The sequence below is a fragment of the Agelaius tricolor genome, unplaced genomic scaffold (genome assembly GCF_023055355.1).
Source record: "Agelaius tricolor isolate 1412-34295 unplaced genomic scaffold, bAgeTri1.0.p SCAF_10, whole genome shotgun sequence".
In the NCBI taxonomy this organism is placed as follows: Eukaryota; Metazoa; Chordata; class Aves; order Passeriformes; family Icteridae; genus Agelaius; species Agelaius tricolor.
Genome location: NW_027269270.1, coordinates 20051328 through 20065802, shown reverse-complemented (window position 1 = coordinate 20065802; position 14475 = coordinate 20051328). Strand labels below are relative to the sequence as shown.

The window sequence follows — 14475 nt, the reverse complement described above, 5'->3', positions numbered from 1 at the left end:
ACCAAACTGATGCTTAATCATGATGAGGCCAAAACAGGTTCATAAGTGCACTTTTGAGTACTTAAATAACTAAACATTGGCTTGTTTCTGAGCTAAGGCTGTGTCTTGAAATTTGCTTTGACTCTCAGAAGGCCCAGATTTGCCAGCCTGACACAGAGCACAGCTCTTTGCTGGACACAGATGGCAGAAAGATCAGTAATAATGCCAGTGAAATACCAGTATTCAATAAACATTTGTGCTGGGTATGTGAAGGAAGTGGCTGGTGTACTGGAGGATGCAGGAGTACTTCCCAATCTGTTAGGAACCGAGGAGACTGCCAAGCACTTACGAGATGCAGACAAAACAAAATGTAAAACAAAATGTGCAGTTTGCACCTATGAGTCTTTAGAGCACTGACTTACTTTTCTCTGAAAAAAATAGTTTAGGAATACAGGGAAGGTACCAATTAACAGAGAAAGCTCATAGCTCAAGGAGGAGAGAACAGTGAGCCAGTTCCTATAGGCCGTTTAACCTGACATCCTTCTCGGCCAGCATAGTGGCAGAGCTAATATGGGATTCAATTATTAAAGAGCTAAAGAATATGAATGTAATTATTGCCAAGCAGTAAGGTTTATGGGAAATAGGTCATGTCAAACAAACCTGATTTCATTCTTTGATGAGATTAGAAGTTTGTTCGATAAAAGCAACATATAAGAGGTTTCCTTCCATAAGTGGGAAAAAACCTTCTGATTTAAACTTAGAGCTTTATAGTGTAAGTAGAGCCCATCTGTAAGGGATTGAGAATGGGCTAACTGGGAGGCTAAAGAAAGTAGCACTGCTTTTGAATGATCAGTGAAGCACTTGGAGCAGTCCTCAGTGTGAAGTTCAGTGCTGTGTCAGTGGTCTGGAGAAAGTACATGACTGCAGGGCTTGTAGGAACCTCCAAAACCCCTGTCTCTGCTGTTAAAGGCAGCCCAGTACAGCTCACTCCAATGATTAACTCTGCTCCAAACATTGCCCCTTGGTAGGTTGTGTGCAGTTTCTGGAGCAGCCAACCATGGCCTTCGTCCGACTGAATGAGGCCGTCTTCCTGGAATCTGTCTTGGAGGTCCCAATTCCCGTCAGATTCATCTTTGTGCTGCTGGGACCTAGCCAGGCCAACATGGACTACCACGAAATTGGCCGCTCAATCTCCACCCTCATGTCTGACAAGGTGAGGAGCTGATGGGCAGTGATGCTGTGAGGGAGCTTTGCTGGCTCCTTAGAAGACAGCCCTTAGATGAGAGCTGTGCAAGGGTTCAGATGGGGTAGGGAGGTGTGAGCACCTGGGATTTTTAAGATCAGCCTGGCTTGGCCAAGGTAGAATGCTCCAGTGGAGAGGAAAGAGTAGGACAGACACTTATTTGGCTGTGACAGAGTGTGCTAGGCTGGGTGAAGAAAGGGACCATGAGTAAAAGCAGGAGAAAAGGATGTCGCAAGGTTAGAGGAGTGGTGTTCAGTTGACATTTCACAGAGAGGTGGGGAGGCTGAGTGATGCCTGTGACCATGGCACCTGGCCTGGACTACACTAACAAAAAACCCAGCAGTTCCTGGGGACCATTTTCAGGTGTTTAGATGGAGCTTTTTTAGCTGAGTCCCATGGCTGGGGCATCCATGCAGAGGAGCACATCCATATTGAAGAGATGAGGAGACAGGAAGGTTTTTCTGCCAAGCAAGTGCACTGCTGGAAGTCCCCCATCTGTCTAGATGGCAGTGAAATTGATTACCTTGGTAAGGAATTAAATGCAAAGAAACAATCTGAGCATCTGCTGCATACATCCAGCACAAGAGGATCAGAGGTTCACAGGTTCTTCCTGCTGGTGCCATGTAACTATAAGCAAGTAACAAACCTTCCTGTACTGCCTCTATTGCACAACTTTCACTGAACTGGAGACTAAAAGGCTCAATCAGAAAAAGTGCATTGGAGGCAGCAAGACTGAAAGATTCCTTCCCTGAAGTTGTGTGGGGCTCAGCTGAGAATGTGCTTTTAGCCAGAAGAGGTGAGGTGCCATTCCAGCTCCAGTGCTGTGTTTGTGGGCTGACCTCATTCATTTGAGTCTCTGGTCCTCTTGCTGGAAGAGTGGAGCCAGCTGCTGCAGCCAGGGCTGGCCACAGCAAGGTTACACAGTCCTGGCGCCGTGGAGAGAGCACAGTATCATTTACATTGAAGCTGTGGCTCCAGGGAGTCTGTGTGCTGCAGGGACCTTAGCTGTCCCCTACCTCCTTTACAGGCTGTTCACTCATTCATCATCCTCCAGCCTTTTCTCTGGAGACATGTTCCAGAGGCACTGCAGCACTTCCACCTGTTTGCCAGCAGCTCCCTGACTGGTCTCCTTAGTCCTTCCTTGCTAACCTGCTCTTGCTGTCAGAAATATCTCCCCTTTTCTGTCTAGTTTCCTTTGCATGGCTTCCCTCATGCTGTAGATGCCTATTTTCTCGCTCTCTTTCTGTCTCCAATGTGGAGACTCCCAAGAGTTTCTTATGCTCCCTGCTCAGTTCAGGGTTCTTGTGCTTTATAACTGTGATGCTTTAGGGCTCTACCAGCTTCTCCCTCAAAACAGGAGGTGGGATTCAGGACTGTGGGTCACAGAGTGGCAGTAGTGAGATGAGTAGTGGATGGAGGGGGAGAATGTTACTCTAAAGGTCACAGCAAGCATTGTCTTTCTGGGCTGTAGTAGCTGGATCTAGTCTTGGTCTGAGCCTTTTCCCTCTCTCTTTTTCCCTGCCCCTTCCAGCACTTCCATGAGGCTGCATACATGGCAGATGACCGTCAAGACCTCCTCAATGCAATCAACGAGTTCTTGGACTGCAGCATTGTCATTCCCCCATCAGAGGTGGAGGGGAAAGACTTGCTCAAATCCATTGCCACCTTCCAGAAGTTGCTACTGAAGAAGAGGAAGGAGAGGGAGCAGAAGTCCATGAAGGAGGGCACTGCTCAGGAAGCCAAAGGTCTCTCCATTCACATTTGGGCAAGTTTGTGCCTAGTGCCCTGTGAGCACCAATGGGCCCTCCCCTCCCAGAACCTGGCAGAAGGGTGAGCAGGGCCTGGCTCCTGCAGTGGGGAGTGAGGAGCAGGCAAGGGGAGCAGGGCAGTGACTGTGGGCAGCTCTGGTGGCTGGGGACAGCTGGAGGCAGTGGGATGTACTGTTGCAGGGGCCCACCAGGCTAGTGCTGCTCTGTGAGGTACTGGGGAGAGGGACAGCCCAAGGGCCCAGCTGTGTTCCTTGCTGAAGCCTTGCCCTCCATGCACCTCCAGAGCTGTGTGAAGTGAAAGCTGAGGAAGAAGAGGAGGAAGCTGAGGATGACCCTTTGAAGCGAACCGGGATCTTTTTTGGAGGTCTGGTTCGGGACATAAAGCGCAGGTACCCCAAATACCTCAGTGACATCAGAGACGCCTTGCACAGCCAGTGTCTCGCAGCCGTTCTCTTCATCTACTTTGCTGCTCTCTCTCCTGCCATCACCTTCGGGGGACTCCTAGGTAATGGGCCTGCTTTCTGGTCTGCTCTTTGCACTCTGGGACACTGGCTGTGTCTGTGTGATGCTGTTCTGGGGTGGGCTTTGGTGCTGTTCACTCAGGGAGAGTGGTAGTGCTGTGCCTCGGCTGCTGCCTTGTTCCCTCCCTGCCATTTGGCCTCTCCAGCCTCGGCTGCCAGGGCTCCCTCCATGCTCCCTGCCTAACACAGGGCACCTCTGACTGATGGGATGGGGACCTGCCTCCTCTGTCCAGAACTGCCTGTCTGTGGTGATGGTGCCTGTGTCCAGGCTGTAACTCTCATACATTGTTCTCTTTCCCAGGAGAGAAAACTGAGGGTCTCATGGGGGTCTCCGAGCTGATAATCTCCACCTCGGTTTTAGGGATCCTCTTCTCCCTGCTTGGAGCCCAGCCACTCCTGGTCATTGGCTTCTCAGGGCCTCTGCTGGTGTTTGAAGAAGCTTTTTACAAGGTATATGTGAAGCAGTGTCTGTGCTTGGCACCTGCTCAGTCTGTCCTTGCTCTGGAGAGGGCAGCTGGCATTTCTCAGCTCTACAAAGGGTCTTTGTTACTGTGAACTCTTTGAGTCCTTCCAGGCTGCTCTCAGCTCAGCCAGAGCTGCCCTTGGCTCTGCTGACCCTTGGCAGGTCTCACTACAGGGACTTCTACCTCCCACTGCTGTATCCATTGTATCCATCATTATCCCTTGAGGTGTGACACTGATAACAGCACTCCTCTACATGCTGACTGTGAGGAGAGCACTGTCCCCCAGCCCTGTGCTGCAGCTCATTGGGATAATGAGCACTTGTAGCTGCATCCTAAAACTTTATTGTTCTTGGGGCTTCCTTTGAAGTCCATTTCACCACTTTTATCTGTGTCGAGCTCCCTTTTATGGGAGCTCAATAACATTGAGTGTACCACCCATTTGGGACGTGCCACATATATTAATCCCACCTCTAAGGATGAGCCCAAGGGTGTGTGGAGAGATATCCTGGCCAGCCAGGATGGATATGTTTCTTTCTCAAGTAGCATGACCTCTTTGCTCTTGAAAGCATCCCTGTATCACTGTACTTTCAAGCAGTGGATCTAATTCTTCTCCTTTTCTCTGACTCCCAGCATGTCTGTGTCTTTGAAAAAGCATGGTTTTTTCTACAGCTGGATTTTCACCTTGTCAAGAGTTTGGAGCTGGTGATTGCTATTGCTATTGGGAATTTCTCTGCTCTCCTGTGACTGCACTTCTCACTGACCACTTTTGCTTTGTCCAGTCACTGTGTACAGAGGAGTACCTCTGCCTGTGCTGGTACTGAGGAAGGCTGCAAAGGGAGGGGTATGATTTGTCCTGGAAACAGCTGGGGTGTGTAGATGAGAAGATGCAGTGGAGATGGTCTCCTCTGTGGTGGCAGCCTGGGGCCTTTTCTCCACACACATACAACTGTCTGTACACAGGGTGCTGTGTGAGATCATGGCCTTTATGCAGTGGGATGTAGCAGGATGCTCAGGCTCTCCTTTGTAGGGAACAGGCTTGTGCTGGTGAGTGCATGGAACAATGGAGAGCTGTGTTTGAGCAATGGCACCTCCATATGGTGGGATGGGGAGTGTTATGCATGGGCTGGCTTCAGCAGAGCATGAAGGAGGTACTGTTACAAAGACTGGAGCAGTAAAGACCTGCTTGGTGTGAGCTGTCAGGTGTTAATGCAAAGTCTGCAAATTTAATTGTGATTCTAGCCATGAATTGACTGATTCTGTGCTGGATGCCCAAGCAGATGTAGATGCTTTTTTCCAGGACAGTCTTTGATCTTAATGGGGAGTGGATGCAGGAGGCAGCCTGAGGAGACATGAGTAACTCCTTCCCCTTTCCATTTCAGTTCTGCCAGACACAAGGCATTGAGTATCTGACAGGCAGAGTGTGGATTGGTTTGTGGCTCATCGTCTTCATCTTCATTATCGTGGCAGCAGAAGGAAGCTTCTTGGTGCGCTACATCTCGCCCTTCACCCAGGAGATCTTTGCTTTCCTCATCTCCCTCATCTTTATCTATGAGACCTTCTACAAACTGTACAAGGTGAACCTTCCCTGGGGAGATGGGCTGCTGCATCTCTTAATCCCTTAGGAACCTGCTGCTTTAGCACACAGGAGGCGAGGGAACAGGGCCAGCTCAGCCACAACTTTCCTAGACATTCTGCAGAGCAGTTCTTTGCTGGTCTCACACCTCAGCCCAGCTGGCTCCTGTGCCACCACGGAGACTGGCAGGAAGAGCCCTAATGTCTCTCTCCCCTTCTCTTCCTGCAGGAGGCATTAAAGAGGGGCCACTTTTCTCTCCCCAACCCTCTCCAGCTGGGTAGGTTGTGAGGCGAGGTGACGGATGCTGGGATTGTCCGTGCCCACCATCTACTGCCCTCACCTCTCCACAGGGCAGGACAGCTCCACTTCCCCCTGCCCCAGTAGTGACAGTGCCCCCTGCCCCTCCTTGTGGTAACTTGTCTGCTTCTTCTCTCACCCGCTCAGGTGTTTGCAGAACATCCTTTGCTGAAGTTCTACCCACCAAACGTGCAGAGCAGCCTGAATGCCAGCGTGCTCTCTACGGATACGATATCAATGGGAACCAGGATGCAGCCCAACACTGCTCTGCTCTCCCTCATCCTCATGCTAGGCACTTTCTTCATTGCCTTCTTTATGCGCAAGTTCAAGAACAGCCGCTTCTTAGGAGGAAAGGTGAGGTGTTTGTGGGATTCACATGTCAAGGACAAGGGACACACCAAACAAATAATAATGCTTCTGGCTACAGATCTTTATTCTCCAGAACACTTGGATGTTCCCCAAAGAAACACCAGAAACCTTTTAAATACCTTGCAGGAAGGATGGTAGCCTACCCTAGGGTGCAGACAAGAGCAGACTGTTAATGATGGTATCTGCACTGTCCTGCTCCAGTGAGGCTGCTGGAAAGTCCTCTGGACCTGGGGAAAGCTCATTGGACTGGATACAAGTCTGTTAAACTAGAATATAAGAAGAAGAGCCTACAACTTTTTCTCTTTGGACATCTCTCTACATGCAGGGTATCTGTGTAGTACCTGGAGCACTGTCTAAATAGGCCAGCAGGAGCAATTAGCCAGTCATATAAGAGTATATTGTGTGGGCAGTGGGATGCACAGCCCTGTGGGTCAAGGCTGAGTTTCCTTGCCCTGCCCATCAGGAGTGCTCAGGTTTGGAGGGATGCTGGCCCCATCTGGGGCTTCTCTTTGCCATAGGCTCCCTGTGCATGCACAGAGCTGGCCCGTTCCTTTTGCTAATGACAGGTCTGTGTTCTGCAGGCGCGGCGGATCATCGGAGACTTTGGGATCCCCATCTCCATCCTGGTCATGGTGCTGGTGGATTACACCATCACTGACACATACACACAGGTAGGTGCCAGCACTGCCCTTGGAGCCTTTCCTGCAGCCCAGCAGTGATCCCTGTGGCACTGGCCTGCTCTTGTGCAAAGGGGAATTTCTATTTCCTGCCTCTTTAGTTATAACAGCACAAAGCAAACAGAAACATTCTCCTCATCCTCACTCCCACGCTGAAGGGAAGGTCCAAGGGTCTTCCTGAGGCTGAGGCCAGAGCTACAGGGACTGGAGTGCCCTGGTATCCTTCTGCTCTTCTAGCTGCTAGTAGGGGAAAGTTTAGGGGCTTTAGGGAGATTCAATGCAGCTCGTTCCTTCTTTGCAACATTAAACACTTGCATTCAATCAACAAGACATAAACTGTTTATGCACACTGAAGGTGGCATGTAGAATAGCTTCAATGGGGTATTTGTCATGAGTTTAGTACTCAATGTACTTATTCTTTCCTTGATGGTAGGATACTAATATTTTGATAACTTTATCTCAAATACAACTTTTTTCCCAGTTTATGCACAAACTTAAGTTTCATAACTTAATGTTATCGAACAAACATATCTCACAGGTTTTATTTTTTTTTTCTTTTTCAGTAGATATGGAGTTATATATTGGGTTGGGTTTTTGTTTTTTTGGGTTTGGGTTTTTTTTTTTTTTTTTGCACTAAGATTGGGAAGAGGGTGAAAAGTATTTCCTGTTCATCATGCAAGCTTTTTATCAAAACAGCCCAAGGCTTGGTGGAATCCAAATGCATTTTTATTCATTTGAATTTCAATGAAAAATTTCAGTCTATCAGACATTAGTAAAATCACGCACTTTGTTACATTCTTTTCATACCCTTCTACACTTCTACAGTTAATATCAAAAGCATTATCATTTTAGTATTAACTCAGCAAATGTACAAAGCTTTCCGAGAAAATGGTACTTAGTTACACAGCTTAACTCAAGGACAAACATTCCAGAAATATTATTCATACTTATGCTGATTAACATAAATGCAAATCATAAACTCTGCCTGCAGTGCAGATAGCAGAAATTGCTGTAGAGCAGCACAGAGCCAAGGGTTCAAATGCTGATGAACGCAGGGTCAGGATGATGTACAGCTAGGAGTCTGTGTGGTCTGATGGGAGCACAAACATGATATTTCCTCTGAACATGGTCAGGGTGAGGTCATTTCACAGAATGTGACCACTTCTGGGGTTTGCACTTCAAAAACAATGCTGTAAAACATCTCAGAAAAGCCTTGGAAAGTCTAGAAAGCTACCTCAGAAAATGGTAAGCAGTTCAGAACACCTAATTTGTCCAAGCAGAGGTCAAGGAAGCATTTTAACCATGGTCTGCAAGGACTGACATGGGAGCAACGTTCCTGAGAGAAGATATTTCCTTGGTCTCTTGGAAAAAATGAAGGGAATTTATGTAGCTGAAAGGAAATGACACAGGCCTATGTTAAGGAACATGGGGTTTTTTTATACTGAAGGGGATTATCCATGAGAAAGTCCTGCTCAGTTCAGGGTGGCTTATCCCATCATCTGAGGTGTTCAGACTAGGGAGAGCAGGAGGATCAAAGCTGTGTGAGGCTGTGGGCTTGTTTGTATTAATGAGTAACTGCTGGGTTTTGCAACTACACCACCAGAAGCTGAATGTCCCCTCCGGCCTGTCGGTCACATCCCCTCACAAGCGTGGCTGGTTCATCCACCCCATGGGCAGTAGTGGGACCTTTCCACTGTGGATGATGTTTGCCTCTGCCATCCCTGCCCTCCTGGTCTTCATTCTTATCTTCATGGAGACACAGATCACTACGTGAGTACCTCCCCCTCCAACCTCAACCACTGCTAACCCCTAGACAGGCAAGGCCAGGATGGGTGCTGGTTCACTTGGAAATGCAACAGACATCCCAGAGGAACAGCAAGAGCAGGATCCTGGCCATTTCAGACTGTACCTTGGCTTCTCCTGTCATCTTTTGGTTCCCCTCTTGGCAAATAGTGTGGTAGAGACTGCCTCAGCCAAGCACAGGAGGAAACTGCTAACCTGAGGCTGGCAGCCACCATACCCCTCCTCAGCCATCTTCTTGTTATCCCCATGCGTGCTGTCTCCAGAGAGCAAGTTGTCCTCAGCTGCAGTGCTGTCCCTGGGCTCTGACCTGGTCCTTGCACTGACCCAGGCTCTATTTTCTTCCAGTCTGATTGTTAGCAAGAAGGAGAGGAAGTTGCTGAAAGGCTCTGGCTTCCACCTGGACCTTCTGCTCATTGGCACTATGGGGGGCCTTTGCGCTCTCTTTGGGCTGCCCTGGCTGACGGCGGCCACGGTGCGCTCCGTCACGCACGTCAACGCCCTGACCGTCATGAGCAAGGCCATCGCACCCGGGGAGAAGCCCAGGATCGAGGAGGTGAAGGAGCAGCGTGTCACCGGAGTGCTCATTGCTGCCCTTGTCGGTGAGCCTCTGCTCAGGGAGCAAGGGAGGGGAGAGGTCAGCACCGAGCACTCAAACCTCCTGGCAGTGTCCCTGCCCCATGGGCCTGTCCATGCTCTGCCTGCTCACTGCAGGAGTGCCCACACCTACCCATACTGAGCTTCCTTTCCCTTGTGCTCCAGGGCACAGAGGAGGTGGGGAGGCTGAGGTGCCTTGTGGAGGGGCTGGTGTGGGACACACATGCCCTGAGCTCTGTCTGTGCAGGTCTGTCCATTGTGATGGGGAACATGCTGAGGCAGATCCCCCTGGCCGTGCTCTTCGGCATCTTCCTCTACATGGGGGTTACATCGCTCACCGGCATCCAGCTCTACGAGCGCCTGCTCCTGATCTTCATGCCATCCAAGCACCACCCTGACCACATCTACGTTGTCAAGGTGAGCAAAGGCAGGTTGCACAGAACGAGGTAATCAGGAGAAGAGGAAGAAGAAACAGGTGACGGGAGGATGGCATTTTGTTTGAGTGATACTTGGCTTAGTGATCCTGCTTGGCTGCAAGTTTGTGCTGAGAAGTGCAAGGCGTGCAGAGAGGTGGTACAATGCTGGCAGGCTCCATCCATGAGTGTATTGCCAGGATATTGTATGGATTTGACAGATGATTTGTAGGATTGATGCACTGCTTGAGGGGGTAGAGGGACACTGCCTTGCCTGGTGGGTATGCTGCCAGGTAGCACAGAGGCTGATGCGTTACGGAGTTCCACCTGGCTGTAGAGTAAAGGAGGATAGACTCTGCAGCTGCAGTACTCTGCTGTACTATGCTATGCAGAAGAGTTTTGTTTTGCCAGTTAGGTCTTTGTTAATCTGTGTGGAAAGATAATGTGTTCTTAGACTGGATTTACCTACTAGGTGAAGACCTGGAGAATGAATCTCTTCACCTGCATTCAACTGGCCTGCATTGTACTGCTCTGGGTGGTGAAATCTACAGTGGCATCGCTGGCCTTCCCCTTTGTCCTGATCATGACAGTGCCATTGCGACGCTTCGTGCTGCCCCGCTTCTTCCACGACAGGGAGCTCAAAGCGGTGAGCTGTCCTCAGTCTAACTTGCAACACTGGAATGAGATTAAGGAGATTTGGCAGCCTGAAAGGCTGGGAGATCATGGGCCAGCAAAGCCTTGAGGGTCTTTGCTCAATAGCAAAGTGGGTGGATGGCTTCCTTGGATCTTGTAGCCCTGGGAGTGCAGTAAGAGATGGATGGGCAGCCTGGGGCAAGGAAACAGGTTCCTACCAGGCAGAGGCCTGGAATAAGGATTTCCCCTTCCATCTTGTGGCTCATTCATCAAGAAACACACCAATTCCCCACTGAACCAGCAGCAAGAACAGCCCAGCAGCACATCAGAGCCTATGGCTGTAGGCACTTCAGCACGTAACCACAGTGCCAGGGTGCTGGCAGCTCTTCAAGAGCTGGCAGCTCCTCTGCTGCTGTCAACATCCTGAGCTTTTGTTGGAGGAGAGCCTGGAGCAGCACCCAGAAGTGAGTGCTGCCAGCAGGGGGAGAGGAAGGAGCTGCAGTGCTGGACCAAAGCCCCAGGCTTTAGAATAGAAAGGGCATTGGGCTGGGGACGCATGGATGGGCATGAGGGTTTAAAGAAGGAGCCTGTTGGGAGGGGAAGGAGCAAGAGCTTTGCTTTTCCCAGCACAGCTCAGCTGACTGGGTGGCTGTGTACTGACCCCTCTGTGCCAGGCTTGACCCCACAGTGGGGGCAGCTGTGGCCTTCATAGCCTGGTCTCTGCCTCTTCTCAGTTGGACTCGGAAGATGCGGAGCCAAATTTCGATGAGGATGGCCGGGACGAGTACAACGAGCTGCACATGCCTGTGTGAGCTGGGAGCTGCCCTCCCAGCTCGTGAGACAGGCGGCTCAGGCCTGCTCACCCCTCCCAAGAACTAACTGGAGACTTGCCATGAGTCACACTGTCTCTTGCCTGGACCAATGAATGGCTGTTCCATAGCCCTGCAGGATGCAGCCCGGCTCTGGCTGCCCCATCGCTCGCTCAGCAGAGGCTGTGAGTCTCTCTCCTCTTGGACCTGGTGTGCTGAGAGATGCCTCTCACATCCCAAAGCTGTGTGGGTCTTGAGTGCCCCTGGGTCAGGGGTCTGTCCCCTCCCTGCTGGAGGCAGCCTGTGCCTGGTCTCCAGGCGGTGAAGGGGAACCATGCCAGCTGGGGCCACTGCATTCCCCTCCACTACCATGATGCTTGGGTAGCTTGGGTATCTCAGCATGTGACACTGAGCACTCACAGGAATGGGCTAGAAGCTGCCTCTTCTCCCAGGCCAGCAACCTCCTTACTCAGCTGGCAGATGCCTTGCTCCTGCTCTCTCTGCCCCCTTCTAGGAGTGCTCACACTGGGCCTCTGCCACAGCTTCTGGCCCACGAGGCTGCTGCAGCCTGGCAGACAGGCAAAGAGGGACTGGCACCCTAACCCAGTCCTCCAGACTGTTTTCTGTCCAGTCACCTTCCCACATGACTGTTTTCAGCTCTTGCTTGACATGGAAGAGGCTGTTTGGCTCCTCTCCCTCTCAATTTTCCCAACCTTATTTCCAAAGGCAAACTGCACAGGGAGGGAAGGCTGGAGACAAACAGGTATTCAGAAGCCTTGAATGCTTGCCCTCTTGCAGGAATTAAGAGGAATCCTCTGCCATTCTGTACCTCCACAGAGGTTGCAAGAGTAAACACTCACCACAGGGCTGTGTCCCAGTTCCTGATCCCCACATTCCTGTCTCTGAGAACAAACCATATTTAAGAAGCTACACAAGAAATGTAGTGCTGCAGCACAAAACAGTCCTTTGGGTCCCCTCCCTTTCCCTGTGCAGTGATCCACTGAGTCTGGCTCCCTGCAAGCCTGCAAGGAAGTCACTGAAACCCCAGCCCCAGTTTTGCTGCCATACTGAGATTGCCTTTCATGTCCAGCAGTGTCCTCCAGGTGGGAAGGAGCAGCACTAAGGGTGCCCGGCACTCAGCCCCCATCACCTCTGGGCAGCTCCACAGAATCACAGAATGGGTCAGGTTGGAAGAGACCACAGTGGATCATCTGGTCCAACCTCCCTGCCCAAGTTGAGTCATCCCAGAGCACATGGCACGTATCCAGACAGTTCTGCAATATCTCTAGGGAGGGACACTCCACAGTCTCTCTGGGCAACCTGTTGCAGTGCTCAGTCACTGCACAGTAAAGTTCTTCCTCGTGTTCAGGTGGGACTTGCTGTGTATCACACCTGACAGACCTATTTCCTGGGGTGTCCCCAAGCTGGCAGCCTTTGTTCAGAGCTGGCCCAGAAACTGATGGTGCCCTTGCTCCCCCTGGAAACTCCAAGTTTAGTTCCAGGAGAGAAAGGCAGCTCAGCCTCTTCCTGATGGTCAGAGCTGGACTGTTCTTCCAGAGGAAGCTGGGATGCTCACTTCACCGTTGGATTTGGGAGAAGATGCTGCCCCCATTCCCACATACCAGCCTGGCTCCTGCGAGAGATGGTGGGTGCTTCATTACCAGGAGGGTCCAATGCCTTCCTCGGGAGGCTGCAGAAATATCCCATCAGAGAAAGAAGCCTCCCCCACAGCAGGTCCTGCCCACAGCCTGGCCCCCTACAGGGCCCGGGGCAGAGAGACGAGTGTCTCTGTGTGTCTGTGGCCGTGTGTGTCCTGTCCTCCCTGTGTAGTGTAGGAGGCCTGTTGTTTCTGTGCATTGTGACTCTTCTGACTGTAGTGGAAACAGCTACACCAATAAACTCTTCACAGGAACTGTGCCTCTGGCTCTATGCTTCTGGTTTTATCACCAATGGCAATAAATGAAATGGATTGAAATTCCCCAGCACAAAACTTCCTTGCGCACCACAGCCAGCAAGGTAGCAAGCCCCAGCTGGAGCAGGGGCTGTCACCATGTTACCAGCATGGAGGTGGGCTTTCTCTCATCATCATTGAGCAGGGTGGTTACTATGGACTCAGCCTCCACACTGGCTGCTGGAAACAGGAGGCCGAGCCCCATGTTTCACCACATGAACCACAAGAAACACATTCTCCTGCCTGTTTGCCACCAGTTCTCCAGGGGGTGGTCTGGGATTGAGCTAGAGTTCACTTGCTCCCTCATAGGGGACTCATGCTAGTCCAGGACTGCACTTCTACCAGAAGTTTCTCCCTCTTTGCTATATGAGAAGGGGTTTATTTTTACAAAAGTAAACCTGTCCAGAGACTTTAAAATAGAAGTTCTTTTCCCAAAATTATCAACATTATTTCAAGCAATTGTGTTTTTTAAGCAAACTGTTTGGGTTTCTGTTTCTGCCACCTGGGTTCAAGTACACTCAAGTTATCTTCTCCAGTTATTTTTGTTCTCTGCAGCCAGGAGGGACTGGCACACCTCTGTCAGATACCACTGGCAACCATTCACATGGCTATGTGGCTGGGAAGTTAAGGAAACTGCTAGCTAAAGCCATTTCTACAACAAAACTGTGAACAAAGGCCAGTGGCAAAGTTTCCCCTTTTCCTTGTCTGAAAGTTCTTGCAGAGGGTTTTGTCTCTGCTTTTCAAACACTCAAACTTCATTACAATAAAATGTGAAAACCTTATTTCCTCTTCCCCATGAGGAGGGGTTTGGGGGGTGTGGGGCAGGTAACAATGGCAGGAGGTGGCAGCACAGTGCATTCCTCACATTGGCAGGAGTGAGAGTGGCTCTGGTTTGCAATCCCCAGCACAAGTGGGTTTGCTCAGATGTGAACTGCCCCATTTTGGGGAGGGCAGAGCTGATGCTGAGCAGGACAATGGCTGTGTGTGAAGCTCCAAGAGCAACCCCAGCTCAGGGGTGCTGGGGTCCTGCTGGCTGTTGCAGATGCTGAGGACCACCCTCAGCAAGTGCTGCTGAACACTGGGGACCTTGCACATCCCTGCCACGGCCCCAGCCCAATGCTCTCTGTCTGCTGGTCTGCTGCCCTCCATCCACCTCCCCTTTGTCCCTTCAAAAGAAGGGACTCACCAGCCCCAGGAGAAGCACCAGGAAGAGAAGAAAGAGCTGAGCAGGGCCTGCTGACCTCCAGGGGAGGAACCTGCCCTCTCCAAGCATGGACACAAACCTTCCTTCCCATGGGAACAGCAGGTTTGGACATGTCCCTCGTGCTGCAGCCAGCCTTTCCCAGAGCCAGTTGCCGGGCCCACAGACATTGCCACAGA

At 50.9% G+C, this 14475-nt stretch overlaps 1 protein-coding gene across 6 annotated transcripts in view; it reads left to right on the top strand.

Moving 5' to 3' along the window:
• Positions 1-13061, top strand: part of SLC4A3 (solute carrier family 4 member 3) — a 33916-nt gene extending 20855 nt beyond the window's left edge. For 5 of the 6 annotated variants that reach the window (XM_071435076.1, XM_071435074.1, XM_071435077.1 and 2 more), the window contains 12 exons: positions 1008-1192; positions 2754-2967; positions 3275-3496; positions 3814-3962; positions 5356-5550; positions 5994-6200; positions 6797-6886; positions 8496-8662; positions 9041-9294; positions 9537-9706; positions 10175-10348; positions 11070-13061. In XM_071435076.1, coding sequence (XP_071291177.1) covers positions 1008-1192; positions 2754-2967; positions 3275-3496; positions 3814-3962; positions 5356-5550; positions 5994-6200; positions 6797-6886; positions 8496-8662; positions 9041-9294; positions 9537-9706; positions 10175-10348; positions 11070-11147 — 2105 coding nt within the window. In that variant the 3' untranslated portion in view covers positions 11148-13061. Of the gene's footprint in view, positions 1-1007; positions 1193-2753; positions 2968-3274; positions 3497-3813; positions 3963-5355; positions 5551-5777; positions 5827-5993; positions 6201-6796; positions 6887-8495; positions 8663-9040; positions 9295-9536; positions 9707-10174; positions 10349-11069 lie in introns of those variants that run through there. The other variant, XM_071435080.1, reaches the window with a different exon arrangement.
• The last annotated feature ends 1414 nt before the right edge of the window (positions 13062-14475 follow it).